The 12,734-nt window shown below is 45.2% G+C and overlaps 2 protein-coding genes across 2 annotated transcripts in view; one reads left to right on the top strand and one right to left on the bottom strand.

The window, feature by feature from the left end:
* Window positions 1-1,285: 1,285 nt before the first annotated feature.
* SVIP (small VCP interacting protein) lies at window positions 1,286-8,182 on the top strand. The gene is made up of 4 exons (XM_075281233.1): window positions 1,286-1,437; window positions 2,985-3,035; window positions 4,177-4,299; window positions 7,517-8,182. Exons 1-4 carry the CDS (start codon window positions 1,375-1,377, stop codon window positions 7,529-7,531), a joined length of 252 nt encoding a protein of 83 aa, XP_075137334.1. The 5' UTR covers window positions 1,286-1,374; the 3' UTR covers window positions 7,532-8,182.
* Window positions 8,183-11,041: 2,859 nt separating this feature from the next.
* GAS2 (growth arrest specific 2) overlaps window positions 11,042-12,734 on the bottom strand; it is a 56,732-nt gene continuing 55,039 nt past the window's right edge. The window contains exon 8 of the mRNA XM_075281326.1: window positions 11,042-11,404. Coding sequence (XP_075137427.1) covers window positions 11,186-11,404 — 219 coding nt within the window. The 3' untranslated portion in view covers window positions 11,042-11,185. The remainder of the gene's footprint in view (window positions 11,405-12,734) is intronic.

Below are 12,734 nucleotides of genomic sequence, written 5' to 3'. Positions count from 1 at the left end.
CAGGGACCCCATTATAGTCTATGGGATCCGTGTGTTTTCATTGCTCACCGCTTTTTAATGCGTTCCCCAAACGGACTCCCTGAATGGAATACCAAACGCAGATGTGAACCAGGCCTTAATGGGACACACTGGGATGATTTCTGGGGGCGCTTTCACACTATTAATGGGACATAATGGACGTATTTCTGGGCACACTGGTACTATTAGGCACAATACAATTATTTATGGAGCGCTTTGGTACTATTTATGGGACACACCAGATCTATTTTTTTTTTTTTTTTTTTTTAATGTAGATTGTGAGCCCCATACAGGGCTCACAATATACATTTTTTCCCCCTATCAGTATGTCTTTGGAATATGGGATGGAAAGCCACACAAACACAGGGAGAACATACAAACTCCTTGCAGATTTTGTCTCTGGCAGGATTTGAACCCAGGACTCCAGCGCTGCAAGACTAATCATTGAGTCACCGTGTGGCCCCTACACCAGATTTGTTTATGGGGGTGTCCTCACACTATTAATCAGATACACTGGATCTATTTATGGGGGTGACTCTGGCCCTATTTATGGGATACACTCAGACTATTTTTGGAGGCTCTCTTTTGTGGGATACTTTATTAATAGGGCACTCTTATTAATGGGGGCTCTCTGGTAGTATTTATGGGATGCACTGGATTTATTTATTTTTGAAATGTAGATTGGAAGCCCCATATAGGGATCACAATGTACATTTTTTCCTATCAGTATGACTTTGTAGAATGGGAGGAAATCCACGCAAACACGGGGCGAACATATAAGCTCCTTGCAGATGTTGTTCCTGGCGGGATTCGAACCCAGGACTCCAGCGCTGCAAGGCTGCAGTGCAAACCACTGAGCATGTACACACCTCTTTACAAGCCTATCCAGCTGTAACAGAACTACAAGTCCCAGCAGGATTCATATGATTCTACTGTATGATCTCCAGGATACTCTGCATGTCTATAACCACATTCTATATGTTTCTGCTTCCTCCAGGCTTCTCCTCTGGACACGCTGGGCTTTGTTGTTCCACAGCCTCTGGACAGACTTTCCTATCCATCTACACAATGTTCTAGAAATCTCTCCTCTGTCCTGTGTATCAGTCAGCCTCAGATTTCTCGGCTCCCCTCAGGCGCCATTATGTGTGGGCTCCGCACATTCCATATAATAAGTGGCGGGCTTCAAGAAAATGGCGGCCGCGTGCTGCAGAGCCGCGGACACACCGAGTACGCTCATGAGTCACAGTCCTTCGCTCTAGTCACCACCACAGCGGCTGTCGCTTCTTGTTATTGTGGATTTTCCAGTTCTCCACCCCTTGTCCCTGCTGGAGAGCTGAGGGCTGAGAGCTGCCAGGGATGGGAATGTGTCTGCCCTGCCTGGGGGGAGCTGCTGACGATGTGGTGGAGACCCCTGATCCTGTAAGTAGGGGGCGCCTCCCTGAGTGGGGGTGGCAGAGGTGGGTGCAGGGTACAGGTGAGGGGCTGACAGCTGACTGCTGCAGGGGCAAAGTGCAAATCTCCCTGCACAGAGGAAAATCTGCGAAATTTCAGTTTAGGGCGAATTTTTGCAAAATTCTGATTTACGTTTTTCAATTTTCAAGAATTTATTTACGTTCTTGGAACATTTTCTTTATTTTTACGACCGTGAGTGATTTACTATGGTGCAGAATCGGGGAGGAGCGAAGAATTTATCAGGGGGCGCAGTGAGATTGGGGGGGATCTTCGCCGCTATTGGCTGGGGCTACACGGCACAGAATACCGTGTCACCCTGCGACGCCGTCACTAATGTAAGCGAATGGTTTTGCATTATGATCTGTAGGGGGCGGCGAAGGCGACTTTTAGTCGCAAAACAATTGCACACTGAGTAGAAGTCGCTGCACCCTCGGGATCGCCAGTACATTGGTGGGGGGAGTCATGGCAGTAGCGGCCAAAGTTGCCCTATAGCCCTAGCCTTAAAGGGGTTGTCTGGAGAGGAGTAATTTACGTATCTGGTCCATAGATTGATGGTGATGGACCACATGTTCCAACGCTATGTGGGTGGGGGGGGGGGCGTAACACTATTTTGGATCACATGGGTCGTGACATGCTCTGAACCCCCCAGTCCATCATCAGCGATCCCCATACCAGGTAAGTAAATTATATCTCCCTGGACAACCCCTTTAATGGGGTCCCCTCCTCATTTGATGCCTATAGGTCCTGATGCCACCGCCCCTTTAACGTACATCCCTATGGATCCACCCCTTTAATGTACATCCCTATGGGACCACCCCTTTAATATACATCCATATGAGACGTATCTCCTGTGGATTTTGCGTCATGCAAGTCTGGGTAAAAAATCCGTAACATTTTATATTAACCGCATAAATTCTGTCGCTTGTCACTTTATAGGGCAAGTTTTTACCCCAAAATGATGATGTGAGTTTTAGTCATTAGATCTGAAATTTTTTGCAATTTTTTTTTTCTTTTGCAATAGATTCGATTTCAATATTTTTGTAATTTTTTCATATTTTTTTGGTTATTATATTTTTTCAGGTATAGAAGGGCGATTCCAAGCTTTTATGGCTATAGTTTGGTGTCAGTCAGACATGGGGCAGGCGGTGGGGGGGACGGTTCTCGTTGCCTAGATACAGGCACAATATGGCTGTCAGAGCGCCGGATAATGTATAACTTCAAGCTGATCCATAATTGATGAGGATGTGGTGTATTACACAGGGACACGGCCGGAAACATCTAGCTAACAGCCCTACAACACCCAGATATCCGGCAGTGCCCCTATAATAGCCGGATATAGCTGAGCACTGTATGGCGGTGTTCTGTGTGTGACCATAGTCGTGATCGCTGTGGGATCCACAGCATAGTTGTTATTCTACCCCTTTAAATCCTTGTATATAGCGTATATGACTGTCGCCGATATACTCGCAGCCTGTTCTCTGTATATACGGTAATATATTTCCTTCCTTTTGCAGGACCTGAAGAGGCGACAATTGGCTGAAGCCGCGGAGAAAAGACAGATGGAAGTATGACGCGTGTGGCATGTAATCGAGCACATTAATATTCCCGTGTATCATAAGAAGAAACGTGCAAAATTATCACCCAAAAAGAAACAAAAGCTTCACCAGCAAATGACACGAGGGGGTTTCACTCAAGTGTTTATTTTCTGCGTTTTTTGGTTTTTTAAGGCCACCATTGAGGTGGGGATACCTCAGTCTGACATATTTATTCTAACTCCCGACGATTCCTGACCAGAGTAGATTTCACGTGTAGGCCGGAACCTTCTGATAATTCAGGCACGATTTGTGCCAGGCAAAGGGAACCGGTCAGGTTCTCATGACCCGGGGGTTTAGTCATAACGCAGTATTCCGCCTCTCTGGTGCTCCAAGCGCCTGCGCTCTTCTTCAGTGAAGCCAGAGATGTGCACCCCATTGCACGTGCGTCCAAGCTCTGGTACATGCGCAGTGAAGTCGAGGCGTCCTACAGCCAATAGGGGAGTATAATGGTTTGTTATATTTGATCCTCCTATGGATTGTGTTATAACAGGACACTAAACCCCTGGTCCATAAGCTCCGGAGAGTGGCTTTAGGCTAAGGCCCCACAGGACGTCCCGCAACAATAAAACCGTGGCGGCAACACATCGCAATTCATCCCGTAGCGCTTTAAACAGAAAGTTCGCAGAGTTTTCCTCCCCTGACTTTCTATTACCATTATATCTATCGGGAAACCGCCGGCGTTTCCGTAGACATGATAGATATAATAAACCGGTGCAGTTTTGGAAATCGCAGCATGTGCGCATGGCGGTTTTTTCCCATTCACTGGAATCCTGTCCACATTGCACTTCCGTATAACGCTGTGTTGTTGGCCTTAGTGTCCTAAATTCCCTGACAGGTTCCCTTTAAGACTTGTCTATGAAATGCCAATCTTAATAAATTTAAGGTGGTAGCAGACGGAGCGCTGCTGTGGAGCATCTTGCCCCTGTCTCTGCCCCCTTTAATAGTGATAGCCACAGCACCCCCTGTTGTATACGGCAGACAGTGCCCTGACCTGGCCCGTTGTGTATGTTCACGCTGTAGTAGGGAAAGGGGCTGAATCTGACATTTACCCTTCATTTTATGTTTCCACCCCGTTAGATTTAACCCTTTTGAAACTTTGTCTTCTCTGTAGGCCGCGGCTCGAGGAATTAAGAACCCGACATCAGTAGAGCAGAAGAAAAAGAAGAAAGAAGAAATCGACAATATGATGGCCAATTCTGCCCCTGCGGGTGGTGGCGGAGGCGGGGGGCTTCGGGTAGGTAGAACAACACTGTATTTGGTTTTATCTTAAAGTGGCTGTCCAAGACCCCAAGTGTTCTGGATACTGACGACCTATAGGACAACCCCTTTAAGGAGAAGCGGTTCTGCCTGATCGCCACTTATCTTCACGTGTATGTTCAGCAGACGACAGAGGGCGAGAATTCTTCTGTGTGCAGTGTTGATAATTGAGGTTACCTTGTAGCAACTTTTCTGCACCGTGTGTGTACATAGTCATATATCAACAAGTCTAGAGGAATCTTCCCGGGTCACGACGTCTCATATTCTGGTTTATCCATTTCGGTCACATTGACATTGTTTGCAGTATAAATACTACATACGGTAAAAGTTACATTTCCAGTAAAACCAGTTTTGGTTAGGAAACCTATCAGGTAATATTATGGCAGGGTAAGCGTGCACGCAGTTATATTCTGCTAGTGCTCACAGCAGCACAGAGTATTTACAGGAAAGGGAAGCAGAGACTGGTCCATTCATTTGATGATGTTGGTGAGGACAAGGCTGCAAGTCTATAATAGAGACATATTGGAGGATTATAGCAATTTGGTTAGCTAGCAGCACAGAGTATTTCAGGGGATGGGTGTGCTAATCTTGTTGAGAGCAGTGACTTGTATGCGCTTATGAGGACAGGGCATAAAACAGGAGCAGAATCAGAAGGAGAGGAATAGAGACAAGTGATAAGGTCATAAAGAACGGAAAGGACAAGTTTACTCAGCAGCACAGAGTATTTCAGGAGATGGTTGTGCTAATCTTGTGGGAGGTAGTGACTTGTATGCTTTTGTGATGATGTTATTGAGGACAGGAACAATGCCATGATGTGAGAGATGGGAATGGAGACGAGAGGATGTAGTGGGCAGGGTTACTCAGCAGCGCAGAGTATTTCAGGAGTAGGGTGTGCTGGTCTTGAGGGGGGGCAGTACTGTCAGTCTTACAATGATATCAATTAGGAGAGGTCCGCATGAGACAGGAGAAGGGTCGTGATGAGAGATTGGGGTTGAAGACATACATTGAAAGTTACCCAGTGGAAGGTGCAGCAGCGCAGAGTATTTCAGGAGAGTGCTGATCTTTTATCACATACAGTCATCTGACCAACCTGTGATTATATAATGAATATAATAAGAGCAGTGGAAAGTCCCACCAAGAGTCACATAGTGGAAGGAGCAGCCTCCTCCAGCAGCACAGAGGATTTTCAGGCAATGACGACCTTGCCCTTGACTTTCTGCTAAGAAGAATGCCTGCAAGTCTACAAGTGTGCTACCATTTTATCCAGCAGAGGGCAGCAGATCACTGTACAGCTGCCAGTACCACCACTAGTGCCGCAGACATGCCCAGGACCACTCTCCGTAACCAAGCCCGATTCTCTGCTGCAGCAGTGACTTCATATCTCAACATGGGCTGCAACAGCCAATCACGAAACTGAGCTGGTCACCGTGGACAAGAAGCAAGGTGTCGCTTTTTTCCGATCCTTCAAATTATGGCAGAAGGCGGAGCTTAGTGTGTTTAGTCTTCTATTGCAGACAGAGCAGTGGGGGAGGGCTGGTGCTGCCGTCAGGTGCCTTGCAGCCAGAGATGAGTCTCATCAAAAGATTTCTGTAATATATTCCTAAAAAATTTCATTGCAACATGCGATCAGTTACAGATTCCTTTTGTAATTGTAGTTCTTACTATTATGTACATTATGCTGCCCTTTAATCGGTGATCCGAAACCCTACGATCAGAACGCACAGATTTTTTTAGTTTCTCGCCATTGACTGTTATTTCTCGATACCGGCACCAGGTGGCGCTAAAGATTTATCAGCATAAACTGATGAGATGAGATTTCGGCTGCGAATAAAATATAATAGTCACGAGGAAACTTGTGACACGATCGGTGAGATGAATGACCTTTTGTACGCCGTCTATCTGCCGCAGATGTTAGTAGGATGGATTTTACAGCTTATGTTCTTCAGGGATGTAGCTATTACCTTAATGCAGCAGTGTTCGCCCACGCAGCCGATTCTGCGCTACTTTACAGATACACGGAGTTCTGATTGGCTGGCGCCGTCCTGTCCTCGTCACCCTTATTACCATTGCAGAATTATGTAATCTTATACAATTAGATACGTGAGAACTCATTTGGAAAGCTTGAGACTCATGGAAAATGTCTGACATTTGTGCTGTGCATCAGATTGCACCTACTGTATTTGCTGCTGAGCTGCCTCCTGCTGGCACAGAGAGTAACCTGCTGTCCTGCATTCTGGAAGATGTAGTGTTTACAGGGCTGTTAAAAAAAAAAAAAAAAAACCCATCATACTCACCTGTCCCCAGTGCTCCGGTGTTTTCCCAGCGCTGTCCGGTTCTGCTGTTCAGTTGTCTTTTTGCAGCAGATATATCTCTATATTCTGTGTGTCATGACCTCCTGTTTGTACATGTCCTTCTCTCTATATTCTGTGTCATGACCTCCTGTTTGTACACATATCCTTCTCTATATTCTCTGTGTCATGGCCTCCTGTTTGTACACATCCTTCTCTCTATATTCTGTGTGTCATGACCTCCTGTTTGTACATGTCCTTCTCTGTATATTGCGTGTGTCATGACCTCCTGTTTGGACACATCCTTCTCTCTATATTCTGTGTCATGACCTCTTGTTTGGACACATGTCCTTCTCTCTATATTCTGTGTGTCATGACCTCTTGTTTGGACACATGTCCTTCTCTCTATATTCTGTGTGTCATGACCTCTTGTTTGGACACATGTCCTTCTCTCTATATTCTGTGTGTCATGACCTCCTGTACACATGTCCGTCTGTCTGTATTCTGGTTTGTATTATGTGCTTCTGTGTGTATTTTTGTGTGTCGTGACCCTTCAGCAGATAAGTCCAATTTGGATCGGCCCCATCCTCATATCATATTATATTACATTTTCAAAGTGAAAACCTAACGTGTGAACATAGCCTTAGTAAGTCTGTTGCTTTTGCCCAGACACAGCGCCACTCTTGTCCATCGGTTGAGCCTGGTATTGCAGCTCAGTCCTAATTGTTTGCTGAGTTGTAGTACCAGACAAATCCTAGAGTGGTGCTATTTCTGGAACAAAAGCATACACTGTTTTCCAGTCCCTTAAAGGGGTTTCCAGAATTGTAATATTTATGAATATCCCTAGTGACGGGAGAATATATTTCTATACAAGCGATGTCTTACGGCCTCCGTCTTTCTCACCAGTGGCAGGTCGGCTAAGGATGTCCAAGCTGCAGGAGACGACAGCCTGATCACAGATACAATACATGGGAACCTTCCGTTGTCTGGCTTTTGCTATTTGCATTCGTGGATCCAGAAGAAGTTGGCGCCGTCATGCGTTCTAGCCCGATTCTTGCAATATTCGGCTTTGCTGTCAGTTGAAGTCGGCTGAGATTTGGTACAAGATTTGCCTGTTTTTAACCAAAACCTTCCCAGTCCATGGAGGGGTCTGTTATCTAATATCTAGTGACTTGCAGTGCTATTCTTAATATTTGCAAAAAAAAAAAAATGTGATAAAACAGATTTGTGTCGTCCCCCAAACACATTAAAGGCATTGTCATTGACAAGGATGCAATCTATCAACCCACCATCGAGTGGCAGCGCTGAGGCATGAGGCACAGCGTACCTCATGTCACAGGCTAGTATGCTTCATTGTAAAAATGGCTGCCCCCAATGCATCATGGGAGACCGGCGCCAAGTTAAAGGCATTACTTCTATGAAATGTGTCTCGTTGTGGCTGTGCCGGGAGAGTGACTTGTACATCGTTGAGTGTTATGGCGGTGCAGGGCGGATGTTCACCTCTGATATTTATAGAAATATATGTTAATGGTTTTATTTAATTCATTATATTAAATTAATCTTTGATTCCGAGAGCTTGCAGATTTTTCTTCCTTCTTCTTATTTCACAGTTAACAATTTTTGCAGAACATGACCATAAAGGGAGAAGAGTCGTCAAACTGCACTTGCTCTGCTGAGTCCTATGTAAGAACAGCAAGTGGTAGATCACTTACATAGAACTTTTGCTCCTCAAATTTACACTGCTGAGTCTCAATCTATCCTATGTGCTAAGGTTTCAGCCTGTTTTCCCTGGCTCCTGCTTGTAATTCTCTCCACTGGCTCTTACAAGCAGGAGGCAGGGGGATAAGTTTGGCACTTTATCCCATAGGCTATGCTGTATTTTCTGCAAGCAGCACACACAGATGGGTCGAGCTGTGTAAAGTAGCATGTCAAATAATACACTGTGGAATAAGATAGTATAGATGTGAAGTGTGATTCAGGAGAGAGAAGTGGGGAGTTGAATTTTATAGCATACACCGGAGCTCCTGCATTTAGCACTCACAGATAGTATAGACAGACAATGTAAATCAGGAGAAGGTAGTGTGAAGCTGCATGTTATAGGATATACTGGTGATTTTATACACCATGCACACAGATCGTAAAGACAAGCAGTGTAAATCAGGGAAGAATAGTGTGAAGCTGCACTTCATAGAATACACTGGAAATTCTGCACACTGGATCACACTATTGAGTTCTCTGTAAATGCTGGATGCTGTAAGCTCCCTCTAGTGGTGAGAGCTGATAGTATAGGCAAGTAGTTTAAGTCAGGACACAGATATGTAAAGCTGCCCTTCATATGATACACTGGAGATCCTGCACACAGTACGTAAAGGCAGTGTGAAGTGGCACATCATAGGATACACTGGAAATTCTGCATACAGCACACTGTTATTGACTTCTGTGTAATAACAGTATGCAGTGAGATCGCTCTAGGGATGACTGCAGGTAAACTACATGTTATGTTTAATGAAATTTTTAATTATATATATTTCCGAGTTTTAGATCTCTGTATCAAAAAGAAAAAAAAAAACTCCAATGTTCTATTATGTATTAGAAAATTTTGTATAGAAGAAATCGATCGAATAATGACCGGCAAGTTGGGAAAACAGAAATCCCCCATCTTAGCGGAATTGTACTAACAACCAATCAGACACCGAGAATCTTTCAATCAAAAAAAATCAAACTTTATCAAAATTAGCCACACATTACAGAATACACTATAATACTGCCCAAAGCAATCCTGCACATGAATAGACAAAAAAAAACAGTAAAGGACAAAATAATGGTAAAATGATCAAAAACACAAATCGGGACATTTCATCTCTGACACAATCTGCGGTCATTTGTCTGCAGCGATATAAGAATACTGGAAGAAATGGGTGAATTATTTAGAATTGAGCCAAAAATTCTGCTTTTGCTGTAATATCAAAGATTTTTAATACTAAAATCTGAGTCTTTGAGTCGTCGTCTTTTGTCAAAAACATTGACCCATATTGCCAAAACTGGTGACTCTGTGTCTGCAGCAAGGCGGTGGAATAGAGCGGCGGTTCATGGTCATCACTATTCACACTATGGGAGCAACCGAAACACCTGAGCAGTCCCATCGGGCATTATGTGACCCATCATACATCAACTACCACTGTTTGCCAGAATACCCCATTCATTTTACTATGCCCACTACCCAACTTTCCCAAACTCCTGCATAGCTATAACACTGTACTGTATGAAACACGCCTTTCAAGACCCTAAGACTGGACAGTCTTGTAATGGCGGCCATATTGACTTATGGTAACACACTACAAACACACACTGTGTAGTCTGATCCTGCAGTCACATACCCGCGGTTAGTAATGTAAAGTGGTTTTCTAGTCTTATGGTAAGTCATTGATATCAGATCTGACTTGTGCCTGCACCCTGCCGATCAGCTCTATGGGGCCTCTGCTCACATGGGCTTTCTACAGCTTATTCCTATATATGAGACTGATCTGAAATACGCAATGTATGGCACTGTGTCTGGTATATAACGAAAAGGCAACAGCCTGATCGGCAGGGGTGTCAGGGGTCGAACCGTCATGATATCATATTGATGACCTATCCTAAGGACATTCCAGGAAACCCCTTTAACAAGGTGTACTAGACAACTGAAGAATACAGGATTAGACACTATCTGTGGAAATGCATAGGTCTTACAAGGAGCTGTATACACAAAACGGTAGATTTATAACCAAAATTATTTGGAATAGTTCTTACGCCCTTGGGGCAATAGAAAAAACAAACTTAGGCTGCATTCACACGGAGTAAACGCTGGCGTTTTTTGTGTGTTTTTTGCACATAGCGCCGCGTTTACGCCGCGTAGCGTCGCGTTAACGCCGCGTATACGCCGCGTTAACGCCGCGCTATTTAGCGGTGGCGTTGCCCGGCGTTAACGCGGCGTATACGCGGCGTTAACGCGGCGCTACGCGGCGTAAACGCGGCGCTATGTGCAAAAAACACACAAAAAACGCCAGCGTTTACTCCGTGTGAATGCAGCCTTAAGGTGGACACACCCTTTAAGAATCTGAGATGGGTGGACAGTAGTAGTGATGCCATCTCCCAGGGGTGACATCACTAAGGAGCCCATGTCGGCTCCATCATCTGTTGTACTGACCACTTTAGATAGGGATCCATCACTCCACCCTGTTGTCTATAGGGAATGGAAAGGAAGCATGTGGGCCTGTACTGTAACCAGGGCACTGGGCACTGCCCTAATGCCCGGCTCTTCGGTCTGGACCCAGTATTACTGAGGGGTGAGATATAACCAGCCGTGCGCACGTCGTCCTACAGTCCGAAAAACAATTATATCATTTACAGAAAAATAACTTTTTGGAGTTTATTCCCAACTTTATCGTAAATGGAAGGCTAAGGTTACCCCAAGGAATGGCGATGAATGATCGTATAACTCGCAGTAATCTAACAGGTCAGCATCTTGTACGGTGCGGTGAAGGCTTCTTTAGGACAACCTGTGACTCTAAAGATCGGGGTAGGGTCCTCGCGGCCTCACTTAATCTCCCTTTTGGATTTGTAATGGGCGGAGACCACCAGGTAGGTATCGGGACTCATATCTTTGATGGTGGGAGACTTGTTCTGGACCGGAGAGGTTTTTCCATCCACGCGGGATATTTGCAGCATTCTGCAGGGGTCGTGTTTGAGAAGATATCCGGCAAACGTCTCCCATCCGCCACCGACTCGAACCATCACGTGTTTGTTGTGGAGCATCTGGAAAGAAACGGATGGATTAGGAAAAAGTTGCAGCCATATTTATTATAAGAACAAATCCAGACACTGGCATTGAACTACAAGTCACCAATCTAGAAGGAGGATGTACAGGATTTAAAGAAAAAGATCTAGATTTCTTCTAGAAATAGCGCCACATTTTTCCATAGGTTGTATCTGGTATTGCGGCTCAGATCCATAAAAGTGAGATAGCGGACAGGCGTGGCAGTGTTTTTCTAAGGCCCCTTGCAGATGACCACAGCCGTTGTCCGTGTGCTATACGTGTATTTCATGGATAGCAGGATAGCACATGGACCCATTCTTTTCTTGAATTATATGGTCACGTGTGTTGGCCGACAGTCTGGCCCGCAAAATATAGAACAGGTCCTATTCCTGTCCTATTTTGCGGCCTGTGCTTCCGTGGCTTCTATTCATTTAATGAAAGGCCTGTACACGTGCAGCACACGGGGAACATCCATTTTAATTCACGGCCGGACGGTTGCAGCATGGTCGTCTGCCACCAGCCTTACTTTGGATAATCGCTGTAAAGGGGCCCTATCAGCAAAATTTTGCTGTAGGAGCCCCACATATGCGTGAATAGCCTTTAAAATGGCTATTCAGGCACCGCTAAAGTTATATCCCCTTAGCGACCCTTGACGTAACAGTACGTCATGGGTCGCATGGGGATGTATGGAGCGAGCTCACACGCTGAGCTCGCTCCATACACGGCAGATGCCGGCTGTATAATACAGCCAGGACCTGCCAATAACAGCAGCGGTCGGTGCCCGAGCCGATCGCTGCTGTTAACCCTTTACACACTGCGGTCAAACGTGACCGCAGTGTGTAAACGGCGCCGGCGGCATGGGCGCCGCCATGTTTCGCCGATCGCCGCCCTCCTGAACGTCACATGAGGGCGGTGATCGGTTGCTATGACAGCCGGAAGCCTATTGAAGGCTTCCAGGCTTGTCTCTGCACTAGATCTATTAGACGATGCCAGAGGCCAGAGGCAGCCTCTAATAGAAGTGCTGGGATTCTGCTATTCACTGCAATACTGTAGTATTGCAGTGAATAGTATGAGCGATCAGACTCCCTAGGTTTCAAGGTACCTAAGGGGTCTGATCATAAATGTAACAGAAGAAAAAAAAAAGTTTTTAAAAGTATTAAAAAAATAAAAAAAATATAAAAGTTCAAATCACCCCCCTTTCCCTAGATCAGCTACAAAAGTAATTAAAGAACATTAAACATAAACATATTAGGTATCCCCGCGCTCCAAAATGCCCGAACTATTAGAATATTAAAACATTTATCCCGTACTGCGAACAACGTAGCGGCA

This window comes from Leptodactylus fuscus, chromosome 7 (genome assembly GCF_031893055.1).
Source record: "Leptodactylus fuscus isolate aLepFus1 chromosome 7, aLepFus1.hap2, whole genome shotgun sequence".
NCBI classification, from domain to species: domain Eukaryota; kingdom Metazoa; phylum Chordata; class Amphibia; order Anura; family Leptodactylidae; genus Leptodactylus; species Leptodactylus fuscus.
This window is presented reverse-complemented; position numbering and strand designations above follow the sequence as displayed.